We start from the raw sequence: 13636 nt of genomic DNA, 5'->3' as shown, positions 1-13636 counted from the left end.
AAAAATTAATTAAGGATAGTTTATCAAAATTATGTTTCAAGACAGTGTCACAGGAAAGTTCAGTTAATGAATCCACTTCTGATTCATTTAATTGTAAGATTTCTTCATTTTTCGTGTTAACAGTAAATGGGTCCCTAATTCGCATTTTACTGGAGGAAAATATTCATTTATGTTTGATGATAGCCCCCATAGATATTCTTTAATTGCTACAGATGATAGCCCCAATAGATGTTCTTTAATTGCTACAGATGATAGCCCCATAGATATTCTTTAATTGCTACAGATGATAGCCCCAATAGATGTTCTTTAATTGCTACAGATGATAGCCCTAATAGATGTTCTTTAATTGCTACAGATGATAGCCCCAATAGATGTTCTTTAATTGCTACAGATGATAGCCCTAATAGATATTCTTTAATTGCTACAGATGATAGTCCTAATAGATGTTCTTTAATTGCTACAGATGATAGCCCTATAGATATTAGTTATTACAAACAAAAGTTTCACAAACTTACAAAAAATATAAAATCTTCTTTCTAGTTTAAAACTCACGTGATATCTTATTGAGAGTTTATTACGAGTTGATGCAAGTACAATTCGCCGGAAGCTAGCTAGCTTTGTCCTTGGTCACACACGCTAGGTTTTCCACCCTTGAAGTTATGTATTGTTTTCATAAAAATATTAATGTCCGATGAGAATCCACTGAAGTTAAATAATTTGTAATGTTCAAACTTTGTAAAGGATCCTGGTCAAATATCTGAAGTTTTCCGATTGATAAGCGTTATAACAATCACAGTTGTTGCTTTTGAAGTTTATAGCACACTGATTATAGTGAACTACTAATAGATACTCTCTCTGGCGTATCACACTGGTTGTATTTATAGGCATGGGAAGGTTTTCTAGAAAATTCAGATTACATAACAATACTGAGCTATATTTAAATGTTTACATATATATATATTGTTGATTCTTACTCTCGAGAGTCTTCTACAACTTTGGAGAATAGGCGGGAGTTTTGAAATACATATTTAACAGTATAAGCTGTGTATGTTTCTGAATATAAATTAAATTAAGCAAACATTGATATTAAAATACTCACAAATTCGTTAAAATATACACTAACTACTCACACACACAAAGATACAGATATCCTAGCTTTATCTTGAACTAGTTTGACTTATTTTGCTACAGTATGTAAAAAAATAAAATGGACCAATGAGAAATCTTACCTTTTTAAACGCATCATCCATTTCTTTTTCTCCTTAAGCTGGATCATAGATTTATGAAAGTTATCCTTTTGCCACTGTTTGATTTGCTGTACAACTTCATTCTGGAGTTTATCTTTCACCCTTACATGCATTTCACAACGTCTGTCTGCTTCTCCCAATACACCTTTCCAAGCTGCTTCTGTGGTTCCATATTCTGGACCTTTGTAATGTCAATTCAATATACGTTTCTTGTAATTATTAAGTTACAACTCTCTTCTCGTTCTTTTTACTCTGCTAACAGTATATCAAAATTATATAAGGCTGCGTGTATATGAACAAATTAAATAAATACAGATAAATAAAGAACTAATGATAAAAAAAAGCCAAACTTCTTCACTGTCTCTGTGTTACAATGATCTTAACAACACAAGTTGATATAAATAACACATGAAAACAGTATTTCTGAGGTGTAAGTTGCAGTTTTCAACAACACAAGTTGATATAAATAACACATGAAAAACAGTATTTCTGAGGTGTAAGTTGCAGTTTTCACTTTTAATAACCAAGTTTGAGGTTTTAAGAAGAAAAGTATTATTTACAAAAAAAAAGCACAGTAATGAAACTGATGCATCAATTAAATATGTAACTGCTGCAAAATTCAAAACAGTTTCGGAGAGTGTGCAACAGCAGCATGGAGCATAAACTTTGTGAATTAAGAACCTATGATTTTGTTGCAAGAAACACTATGAATACAGCATTTTTAGCAAACACATGTTGGTGTGTATGAATACAAAGTTAGAAACTTCAAACCATTAACTGTATAATAACAACAGAACTGTATGTCCGTATGATGTTGTTAACCCTAACACTCGATGATTCTAGTTTCTATAGCTTGAGGATTAGTGCATGAAAGAACTTTTTTGTAATCTTAACTTTTCAATATTGTGATAAATACTTATTGTCTTTCAACAATCACTTCAGAATTCTTCATTATCACTGTACTAAACACATACTTTAAGTACCTGTCTAGGAACTTTTTTTATGCAGTGATATAAATGTAACAAGAAAAAGAAAATTACTGTTGTTTGTCTGCAGGTTTAAAGGAAATAAAAACACATAAAAGTAACAAATGTAAAAGGTATGCATGAAAAGAAGTAGATATAAACAGTCCAACTTTCTCATTAATCGAGTAAAGGAATGACGAAGTGAACAGCAGTGGATAAATGGGAACCCAGATAAATTTTTGTTTAAACAAGAATTTTTAAGTGACCAAAACAACACTATTTTCAACTTGATCATAAGATGTGCCATTAAATATTGTGTTTAAACACAAGAAAAATAAGAACTGTGAAATCCTAATAATATACCCTGCTGTCATGAAGCTTATGAACCTAAAGATCCAACTAAGCAATCCACCACATATTCATGACACAAAAGGATAATTTTTTCAAATTTTTGTTGAAAATAAAAGCCTAAAGCAGTGACTAGGCTTGTGGCAGAATGGATCATCAAACAAATAGCAGTAGTGGTTGAATTCAATGAAAAAATGGCTACTAAACATTGGGTGAAAGGATAAGATGGCTGCGGTCGGTTACACAGAAATTCTCCAATAATACTCATCATGCCAGATCCATAATAATAAAAATGTTACCAGAGAACAATAACGTTAAATTATATTCAAAATTTCACAATTCAAAACAAGTTAGATTAAATTAATAATTGAATGAAGAGAATGAGCTCATAGATCAAACACACACACACTGAAAACAACTTACAACCATACTAGGCTCTTACCTATGATATGTATACAATAAAGTAGAACCTCAACATTAAGGGTACCCTTCCAAATGCCCTCTATAGCAAGGTGCCCTTAATATCAGAAATGAGCCATGCAAAGCTGGATCCTATACTTACTGTACTAAATTTCTGAATTTTAAGGACCCCCCCCCCATTTTGTTTGGCATATGCAGGACACAGATGTTCACGAGTTGCATGCTGTTGTGACTTCGAGCATTGTGAACAGGAGGTGGATTAGCTGTGCCCTATTTTCTTTATTATTGGTCACAAAGTTTCAAAGTACTTCTCTTCAGAGTTTGAACTGCTGAACATTTCACATTTATTTTCTGTGTTTAGTTTACTGTCAACGACTGATGTACAAATCCACTGGAAATAAAGCAACAACTCACCACTTGTGTCATTAGACCGTTTACGTGACACTGTAATATGATGTTCTCGAGAGCAACAAAGCATGCTCACAAAAAAATAAGCTGATTTGACCCCTGCTCCAAGTACACAATGTGGAATTTATAAACTCATGTATCCTATTTCCCAACGTGTGGTCAGTGGCCCAGTAATGGTCCTTTGAAAAAAAATGCTAGTCCTCAGAAAGAAAAAGAAAAAAAAGTATCATCCAATGTATATTGCACAACAATCATGAACTCGGTAAGATGCTACTTGACATGGTATGGCCATGGCCTCGTTTGGGACTGTCTTTTTACATGAATATGTTGAAATTAACATTTCAGATGCAATTTCTGTAGTAATTAAAGATTTGTGATAGATTGTACTGTTGTGTGTATATTAAAACGTATTTGTGTTAAAAAAGAAAACTGGGTATCAATATTGTAATAACTATTTGTAATAATTGTTATTGTAAATTCTACTGTTGTGTGCATATTAAAACGTATTTGTGTTAACAGAGATAACTGGTATCAATCTTGTAATAACTATTTGTAATAATTTTTATTGTAAATTGTACTGTTGTGTGTATATTTAAACGTATTTGTGTTAACAAAGACAACTGGTATCAATCTTGTAATAACTATTTGTAATAATTGTTATTGTAAATTGTACTGTTGTGTGCATATTAAAACGTATTTGTGTTAAAAAAGAAAACTGGGTATCAATCTTGTTGGCAAATATCACAAACTGACAATATATCGGCATTTATTTAAATACTAAATCCAAAGTACCATTTAACTACTAAATTCAAATTATCAGTTAACTTAATTTTAGGCTATTTGAAATTCTAATACGTAACAATGATGGATCCACAAGGTTTATATTACAAAGAAGGATGCCTACTCGCTGCCAAGGATTGAATGACTTTGGATGTTCTATCGGAATCAACATCGTTTTCAACATTGGATCTTAATAGTGGAAATTGGCAAACCGAGGTCTACAAAGCAAGTAGAGCGAAGACAGCCTTAAACACAGGAAATGAATTAAGACAATTTATGGTATTACTACTTTGATTATGTAATGTTCCTACTACATTCCAAGAATTAATGGAATGTGTTCTGTCTAAACTACCTTGGAACGTTATACTCCTCTATTTACACAAGGCCTTGGATAATGCTTATGAAGGTCTACGGAAGGTTCTGCAATGGTTGAGGAAGGAGAACCTTAAGCTGAATCCACAGAAGTATGATTTATTCTGTCGACAGACGAGTTTTACGAGACACATGGTTAGCAGAGAAAGAATATCAACAGATCCAACAAAGACTGACTCCGACCAAAATTGGCCAACACCAAAGAGCCTGTGTGAAATAAGAGGATTTCTGGGACTATGTTCTTACTATAGTCTTTCATGAAATCTTTTTCTGAAATAATTCGTCCTCTATATAAATTACTAGTGAAGCCAAATATTTTTTTTTGACAGCTGATTGTGAACAAGCATTAAACAAACTGAAGAAAGAATTGACCACTACTTCTGTACTGGCATACCGAACTCTGGAAGATACACTCATTTTAGATACATATGCCAGTGATTTTGCAATGGAAGCAGACAAGCAAATCACTTGGCCACATCCGGCTCTTCATAAAGCTAATAATTGAAAATTTATTACCGGTAAGCAAAAGTCTTTTCTAAGAACTGAAACTTTTTGATTACTATAATTTTGACCTTGAAAAATTCCTGGTGATTTTAAATGTATAGTATTTTTATTTCGTCTCTTAATATTCATTAACTTACTATTAAACATTTTTCCATTGCATGTTAACAATAAAACTCGTAACTTATGTTTCAGAAATCAACAACAAATCCATTTGAAAGTAGTGTATCTATAACATTTCAGTTTTGTTGTACAGTATACACTTTTCGAATAGCTAAATTTAAAGTAAATAAAATGAAGTTTAAATAGAAATCAAAAGTAAATGTACAAGTAATATCGAGACTTCCCCATGACAATAAAGCTAAAACTTGCGTACCTATGACAAAGCAGCAGACTATAGTTCCTTAACTCGTTTATCAAAAGATTCCCGTCTAATCTTGTTAATATTTATTCGGAGAAACTCAAACAAAAAGAGAACAAGACTCCAAGTAATGCACAACACGTGATATATAACAAGGATTGAATTCATATGATTCGCTCACCCTATATTGCCCAAAGAGAATGCTACAAAGTTTGACCCTATCATGGAATTTCTAAAGGCTTGTTCGATCTGAAAAAGAAGAAAGCACAACACAAATAAAGCTCAAACTTGAACTTCAGTAGGAGAAATAAAAAATCTTCAAATTAGAGTTGAAACATCAAAAATGAAGTAAGAAAAATTACAAAATCAAGTATCACAACAAACTAAAAGCCTTTATAACAAGTATAGTAAAATGCTATCACAAGAGCAGACTGCTAATTTAAAGATAAATTTACATCTCACTGTAACGAGTAAGGAAAAAAGTTTTATAAAGTTACTATTCATAAATGATATTTCAAGTAATTACTAAATTATAATCACACACACACACACATATATATATATATATATATATTATAAAGGGCTTTCAAGACTTCAAAGGCATATTAACCTGAAGTCATCATTATCATTTACTTGAAGTCATTATAGAAATTACGTTCTGTCTAAAATCTTGGTTACTTACTACTGAGTTTAACTTCTCATTCCAACCAACGAAAAAGTATCGGCATTTAAAGTAACAATAGCTCAACTATAGTAAATGGACACATAGTATAAAGCTACAGGTGGCATGTTAAGTAACTCAGTTTTTCGTCTTCTAGGGTATGTGATAAAAATTGTTCCCGAGCAATTTTTATTTGTAAATTGACTGCTTTATCTACAGTCTATATGCTTTTGCTTGCATGTATTTACCGTCTAGTTCATTTTTTTCCTGAGTTACTTGGATTTATTCGTAAACGATTCATTTTTTGAAAAGCAGATCACACTATTACGAGCCCACGTAGAATATGTCACGAACTTAAATGGAAATTATTAACTAAATTACCTTAGATGTAAAAGATGGCTGGTTATAAAGTTGCTTTCTTTTCGTTTGCTTTTTTTCGTTTAAGCAAGGTGTTGTTCTATTTGTTTGGAAAATCACACTTCCGGTGAACAACGTCCACTTCTTTAATTGACTGTGTGAAAAATCTTTCAGAAAATACAAATTACATTTCTTATTACGCAGAAAAACGCACACCCGAACTGAAAAAAGGCACTTTAACGATTCAACTAGATATACAAGATTTTATCAGTAATTTTGCTATGAAATAGCACTCGAATAATGCTTTATTATTGAAACTTTTAGTCACATTTAACAGTTCTACATAGTGCTGACTTTCATCGTTTTTAATTTTTATAATGCCAAATAGGCATACTTTTTGGTCCTAGTTATGCAAAGTGAAGCACTAAAAAAATTAAGAAAATCTTAACACACTATAACTGAAGAAAGTACAAATTATCTAAATTTTAACCTGTTACGAAGTTGACACTGAACGCTTAAAAAGATTGAACAATGTTTTAATAAAGGTAATTTACAAGTGTTCATTACTCATTTGAGTCACAATTTCATTTGGCCTACCAGATACGTGGGCTCCTTGGAAACGATAAACAGAAGATTGTTGACACAAGTACTTGAAATCCTTTTGGAGACCTAAAATTAGTAAAGAAATTAAGGTTACATAATTGTATTTTCGCATCAAAAATGGCAAATGAAATATTCAATTATAAAAATGACGTCAAATATGAAATGTTTTGTTTAAAACTTATGTTGGGGGTTAATGAAATATTATGAGATGTTTATGACTTTTTATCACATTTCTAGTTTTTAAAACTTTTAACTTAAGAAAAAAGTCCTTAAGATATTATTTAATCAACAAATATTTTACCTATCTTCCACAGAAAATTTCTTTCAATCTCTTTACAATAATTAATAAATACTTGAATCAGGTTTTTTTTTGTAAATATACCCTCTTCGGGAAGAAAAGTGTGTTATATCAAAGTGTGGAAAATAAGTAATTTTAGGAAGGCAAAGTAATAAATGTTCAAAGGGAAAAACACTAACTTGCAAAGTTGGTAATGTTAAGAAGATAAAGATGTGAAGGGTTCAGAAATTATCAAGTAGGGATAAAAAAAAAAAGACTACAAAATATTAAAATATATCTAAATAGCTTAGAGAGGATATGAGTAACTTATTTGAACTATATTTAACACGAAAACTAAACCTGTAAGAATAGCTACTCCAACAACAGCAACTGCAATTCCTACGAATACCAGGCCAACAAATATACCGAGAAAAAGACACCCCCAACGGTTTCTGTAACGAAGATTAGACCAATTAACTGCTTCTATGTTGACGTAACGTCCGTTTCGAGTGAAGGGATTGGGCCAGACTATTTTTTCATTGGTATTGTAATGGTTACCATTACCAGTCGTTGCACATGCTTCGGAAGATGGTTCATCTTTCTGTAATGACGTGTTAGTGTCGTTGGAGTCACGTGTAGATTTGGGTACTGTACAGTTTTTTTCAACTTCGCCGAGACTGGAACTGTCACACTGTGTGCTATATTACAATAATGAACTGGAAATTTGAAAACATTTCAAAAGTCTTCATCATCGTATATCTGACTTACATGAAAATGAAAACTACCCAAAATTATCATTTCAACAAACCCACACATTCTATACAACTAGATTCAGGTCAATATTTATATATCTATATATAAGCTTCTGTCCAGCTCTCTTTACCGAAAACTACCATTCTTATATTTTCAGAAATATTTGGCAAATACACTTAAATACCAATTCAGTCCCCCCCAAACGTTCTCACTAAAGACATATTACTAATTACAGAATTTGAAGGAAATTTATCTTAATTGGAAAGATATGAAGCATCAAATGAGTCGCTATAGTCTCTTGATTATGAAACACAGAATGGAAGGGCAAAACTTCAAAAACATTTTAAGAAACGATCATATTTAAAATTCGCGAAATTGTTTTTCGATACCATTGCATTACTGAAACAGACTGTCTTTAAATATTGAACAAATTTCAAGTCTTTCAGTTTTGCTTATAATATTATTCCCATTTTAATATGAAACACTGTTGTAAAGACACAGAACACAAACAAAGAAGGACATACTAAGTAATACACGTAAATCGCAAATTTGCGATAGGTTCTGAGCCAAGAGTTTTTAAAAATGATTTTAAAAAAGGCATACTTCAGTGGAATACACGTTAGACTTTTGTCGTTGTTGATGCCGATTCTGTTGTCCCTTGTTTCTTGATTAGATGAATAACTCTAAAAAACAAACAGTGAAACAATTAAAAGATATTGCATATATTCACGTGCGAAGATAAATAGCCTAAATGAACTAGCTTTATTTGCGTAAATTGTTGTTGTTGTTTCTTCTAACATAATAAGTTATCTGTGCTCTGTTCACCGCGAGGAATCTAACCACTAATTTTAGCCTTGTAAGTTCGTAAACTTACCGGGGAACTTGGGTAAACTAACATCCAAGTTGCATCTTTAACCGAGGTAATTTTTTAAATACTCCATTGTGAAAATTATATATCGTTGCAGTATTCCAATCATTTCACAAGATCGTCTCGTTTCCGTTTTTCTTTGTTGTATGTTTTGCCTCAAGTTTCGTCTTAATAACAGTAATTTTTACCCACCTTGGTATGATTATAATGGGTATCCTAAATATAAGTAGTCGACGAAAAAACAGGACCTGCAGTCGTATTGTAAAATGTGAATTTCAGGACTATTATAAAGTTCAAACATTCGAATAAAACAGTAAATTAGTAGTAAACTAACTTGTAAAAAGTTATTAAACTCCACAAAAATCATTGTATGTGCCAAATTGCTGAATACATTCTTGCAAATATTGTCTAAATTAATAAATGAACCATAATTGTATTCAAATCGCACTAGACGAAAACTTAGACACACACACACCATTTATAGAACAGCTACAAATTACAAACTTTGGGGAAGTCAACTGCGGAATAGCAAACAAAAGGCCCTACTCATTTCTTAAATTAATGTACAAATCATAGGTGAAAACTTGTGCAAACAACTGAAAAATAAAGAGTAGGTAAGGCCTGGGTGAAAGTTTGGGTATTGTGGTATACTAGCAGAAACGCCGCCCTAAGGGCGGCTATTTGTGCTAGTAATAGGTAATCATAGTAATCATATATCATTGTAAAAAATTGTACATCTTGTAAAAAGTATTTTATTCTGGGAAGTGCTTCACGGGAAAAGTGTTCAGATTGTGCTTTTTTAGTCATACGCAACGCATTTCATTAAAATGATTCAATGTAGAGTGTTCAAAATCTTCACACATTTTACTGATATAAACTGTTCTGTTTTTATTTATTGAAAGTGCTACCCTTTATTCCAGTGTTTTAGTACTATATTTAAAACGTACATCAATAAAGATATAATCAAACACTCACGTACAATCCTAGTGAAAGTCGTTTTCTTGTTATGAGAAGAGTACTATATCTAAAAATTGTGTTCTGTTATAAAGAAATGTTTATTGCACATAGCATTGTTATTTTTTTCAATTCTCCAAATCTTGAATACCCAAAGTGCGAAATGTTTTTATGAATTGTTGTTTGTAGTGCTATTCAATAGATGACGCCACATTTAACATGTGATCAATCACCACTTCTGGCATTGAGATCTTGTTAAATTTCAGCCCAACAGATGACACCACTGTATTAATTCTTTCGATCACACAGAGAAATAGATATATACACGGCCACGCCTTTGATCCATTACAGTAAGATTGCTTATTATCGATTTATAGCAGTGTGTAATGTAACGTATACACCTATCAAGTTTAGCCTGGAGATGCGCTGGTTTAAGTTGTGATTGATGCAAATAGGGGCAAATGTAAGTGAAAACTCTCAATGGGTTTTAATTTCACATCAGGAGACAGAGTAAATAGCGATTAGATAACCACAATGTTAAAAGAGCTCAGTATTTTTTACATCTCTAATCATACCGGAATATATACAACCACAATGTTAAAAGAGCTCAGTATTTTTTACATCTCTAATCATACGCGCAGATAGACTGAACTTAATAATACTCTAAGAAAAGATTCTCAAAGGAATTCATCTTTAATATTTCGTTCAACACCCTTTAAGGAAGAAACCCTTCCTAAACATTTCCATGTATGTTGTAAAGTTAAAATGTGGTATTAATTTTACTTTCTGCGACACTTTGTATTCCCAGCCAATATTTAGTCACGTGAAATTACATTTACCACCAATTTTTCTATCATAAAATAACCAAACATTTCATAGGTTTCAAATTTTCAGCACTACATTTTTCAGTAATAGTTTTCACTTCTGAAGTGTTAAAACCCTACATTATCAACCAATCAGAAGATGTGAATAAAAATATTGTATGATAAATATAATTTCACTTCGCAGCTTCATTTGAGAACATAGACCTTTCAAAATACAGACAATATTTCTCACTAATACTTAAATATAACTTGTGACTTGTGTAGCAGGAGTCATAGATTTTTAATATGAAAGGGCTTAATATAATTCCACGTTTCTCCAGAATTTATAGGAAGAACAAATTAATGTACTGATTAAAATAGGGTATTTTTTGTTTTGTTTCCTTGTTACTAGGAGCAAACCTGCACAATAGGCTATCTGTGCTGTGCCAACACGGGTATCGAAACCTGGTTTTTAGTTATAAGCCTCCACATTTTCCTCTGAGACATTGGGGTGGAGGGGCTATAATTTTCGTATGCATAGTGAACAAATTTGCCACATCGTCAATTTATTGCAGTGGGTCATATTCCCAAGTAAAAGCAACTAGATACAGATTTAAAGTGTTTCGACACTGGGAACTCCCCTCATTACGTGTTCAGGCTAAATGCTGACGATAGCTTTATAGTAGTTATCTTTTGGTCAAGAAGTACTGTAGCACGTGCTACTGTGAACAGTGTATCGTCATGGTGATCTTACAGTAAAAAAGTAAGTACGAATGCATATAATAAAAATACATTGTTAATAACATGTTAGAAATGTGTTACACAACATTTCACTAGGAAAATAAAAGCATACAGTTCAGCTTCATTAGATTTATTATGTAAAGCTTATGACCGATTTATGTAGTACACACACACACACACATATTTAGTATATTTTCAGATTGGTTGCAGTTCTACTTTTGATTACAGTAAATAAGCACAGAATAGCCTTTCCTAAACATTCTGAACTGAAATAGAGTAATGCTTCATGACAGAAGGTATACAGAATTACTGACATTTCCAAACAGAAGGATTCAATCCCAATTTACATTTAATGTGTTTCGTGTTTGCTCTTGTTAACCAACAGTTCGATTATTGTAATGACCTTTTAATTATATCGTGTATATACTTACAAGGCTCAACAAAGTAGATGAAATGTGAAAGCAAATTATTTGATATCAAGCTCCTAATTGTATTTTACCGAATAAAAATACTGTTACATGCTAATGAAAATTCGTCGGGATTTTTGAGAATTTCTTGAGAGCTTTATAATTCAAAGGCTAACCGCTCACAAAAAAAAAATACTGCTCCAATTTTAATCACCTATATCTTGGCTATTGCGGGACAGATCAACACGCAACTTGTACGAAACGATGGCGCTTTCTGCGGTGACAAGCGAGTTTGCCTTTTTTAATGATATATATAGATTTGAGAGTAGGTTCGCAGAGATCGCGAGGAGCAATAAAATCGAATCTTGTATACATGCGCCCCCAAGCTTGGTATTGTTGGCGCACAAAAATCGTAATCATTGGCTGCAATTCCACATTACGTTTGCTTGGTTGTCAAGGAGATACATTGACGTATTATCACCAAATTTTGTCCAATCGGAACCATCGGCTACAACTTTATAAAAGTATAATAACTCGCATATTTTAGCAACAGAAAATTTCAATATTAAAAATACGAAAATTAAAACAAACTTCTTCAGCTCAGCAGGCTAACAAAGCCAAAACCAGCAAGACAATCCGAAAAACATATTCCTACTTGGGTGTTTTAAATCTAGTAACGGTTTTGCAACCATTTTCTTTCATAAATAAAAAATGTATTTCCTAATAAGCTTACAAATGATCGGGTAATTCCATAAAATTAAAACCACAGAATTCAAACCCATTATAATATTTGGTTTGAGGAATGGGGTTAACAATTTTTTAATGATGTGAAGAACCCGGGTCAACAATAACAAATAACAGTGGAAGAGCATAACAGAAAAAATGACGGATGCGACCAATAATTTTAGGGGGGGGGGAGTGTATATCTGTGCAGGAGACGTGCACAAATAGACTTGAACTTTAATAATAACAAATATTTTAATAATTCACGTGGTGTGCGAATTTATGTTCACGAACTAATCCCACAGTTTTACAACTAGCAGGATCAAACTTGGCAGGTGGACTTGGGGTGGCCTGTGGACGTGTCCTCATCTATATGGTGTAGCTAAATATCATGGAAAAGATAAAATGCACCCGAAAGATCACCCAATCATAATTAGGGTTTACGAGTAGGAGTAAATATTCTGGTACCGGAGTTAGTGTTATTCGCCCCTAGTGGGATCCCGGGAGCGCCTTTTGTTCATAACTTCACTCATAAGCTAGTATGGTGGTCAAGTACAACGGGTGGATTTCCTAAAGCAGTTTCATTTCGTGTACGACACCCATCTGAATAGTTGTAGAAGTAACTGGGTGTAATGGGGGAGTTTAACTGATTCACTGAGGCCTCTGTGAACCACGAGGGGGTCTATTAACCACACAGCGGAGCCATGTATTTTATGCTAGTATGAACAATGTTCTGTAAGGCACTGTGGATAGGGACAAAAAAAAACATGATCAGTACCATGATGTACACCTTTGTTGAAACTCGTAAATACTGAGGAATCAATGCATATGAAAATAATCATTATGCAAAGAAATAGGAGCTCCATAAAGAATACTGATAGTGATAACAATGTTACTACGTAAACAAGGCAAAACACAAATTGTATGATTACAGCTGTGAACCTTAGTTTACTATTCAAAGGGATTATTCATCAATTATTCATCTCGATGATCTCTTAGAAGATCCAGCTATAAAAATACCAAGCAACGTACAAGAAAGCTGGAATAATTACCAGTTATTAGTATTGTTGCGTCAGCGAGGTCACGT

At 32.6% G+C, this 13636-nt stretch overlaps 1 protein-coding gene across 3 annotated transcripts in view; it reads right to left on the bottom strand.

The window, feature by feature from the left end:
• LOC111086019 overlaps positions 1-13636 on the bottom strand; it is a 23096-nt gene that overhangs the window by 6745 nt on the left and 2715 nt on the right. For all 3 annotated transcript variants that reach the window (XM_022387272.1, XM_022387270.1, XM_022387271.1), the window contains exons 2-6: positions 8657-8736; positions 7661-7998; positions 7018-7089; positions 6445-6587; positions 5584-5651 (exon numbers count right to left, since the gene is read on the bottom strand). In XM_022387272.1, the coding sequence (XP_022242980.1) occupies positions 5584-5651; positions 6445-6587; positions 7018-7089; positions 7661-7998; positions 8657-8736 (701 nt within the window). The remainder of the gene's footprint in view (positions 1-5583; positions 5652-6444; positions 6588-7017; positions 7090-7660; positions 7999-8656; positions 8737-13636) is intronic.

The sequence above is a fragment of the Limulus polyphemus genome, unplaced genomic scaffold, assembly GCF_000517525.1.
Source record: "Limulus polyphemus unplaced genomic scaffold, Limulus_polyphemus-2.1.2 Scaffold787, whole genome shotgun sequence".
Lineage (NCBI taxonomy): Eukaryota > Metazoa > Arthropoda > Merostomata > Xiphosura > Limulidae > Limulus > Limulus polyphemus.
The sequence above is the reverse complement of the archived record's forward strand: the minus strand, read 5'-3'. Positions and strand labels throughout refer to the sequence as shown.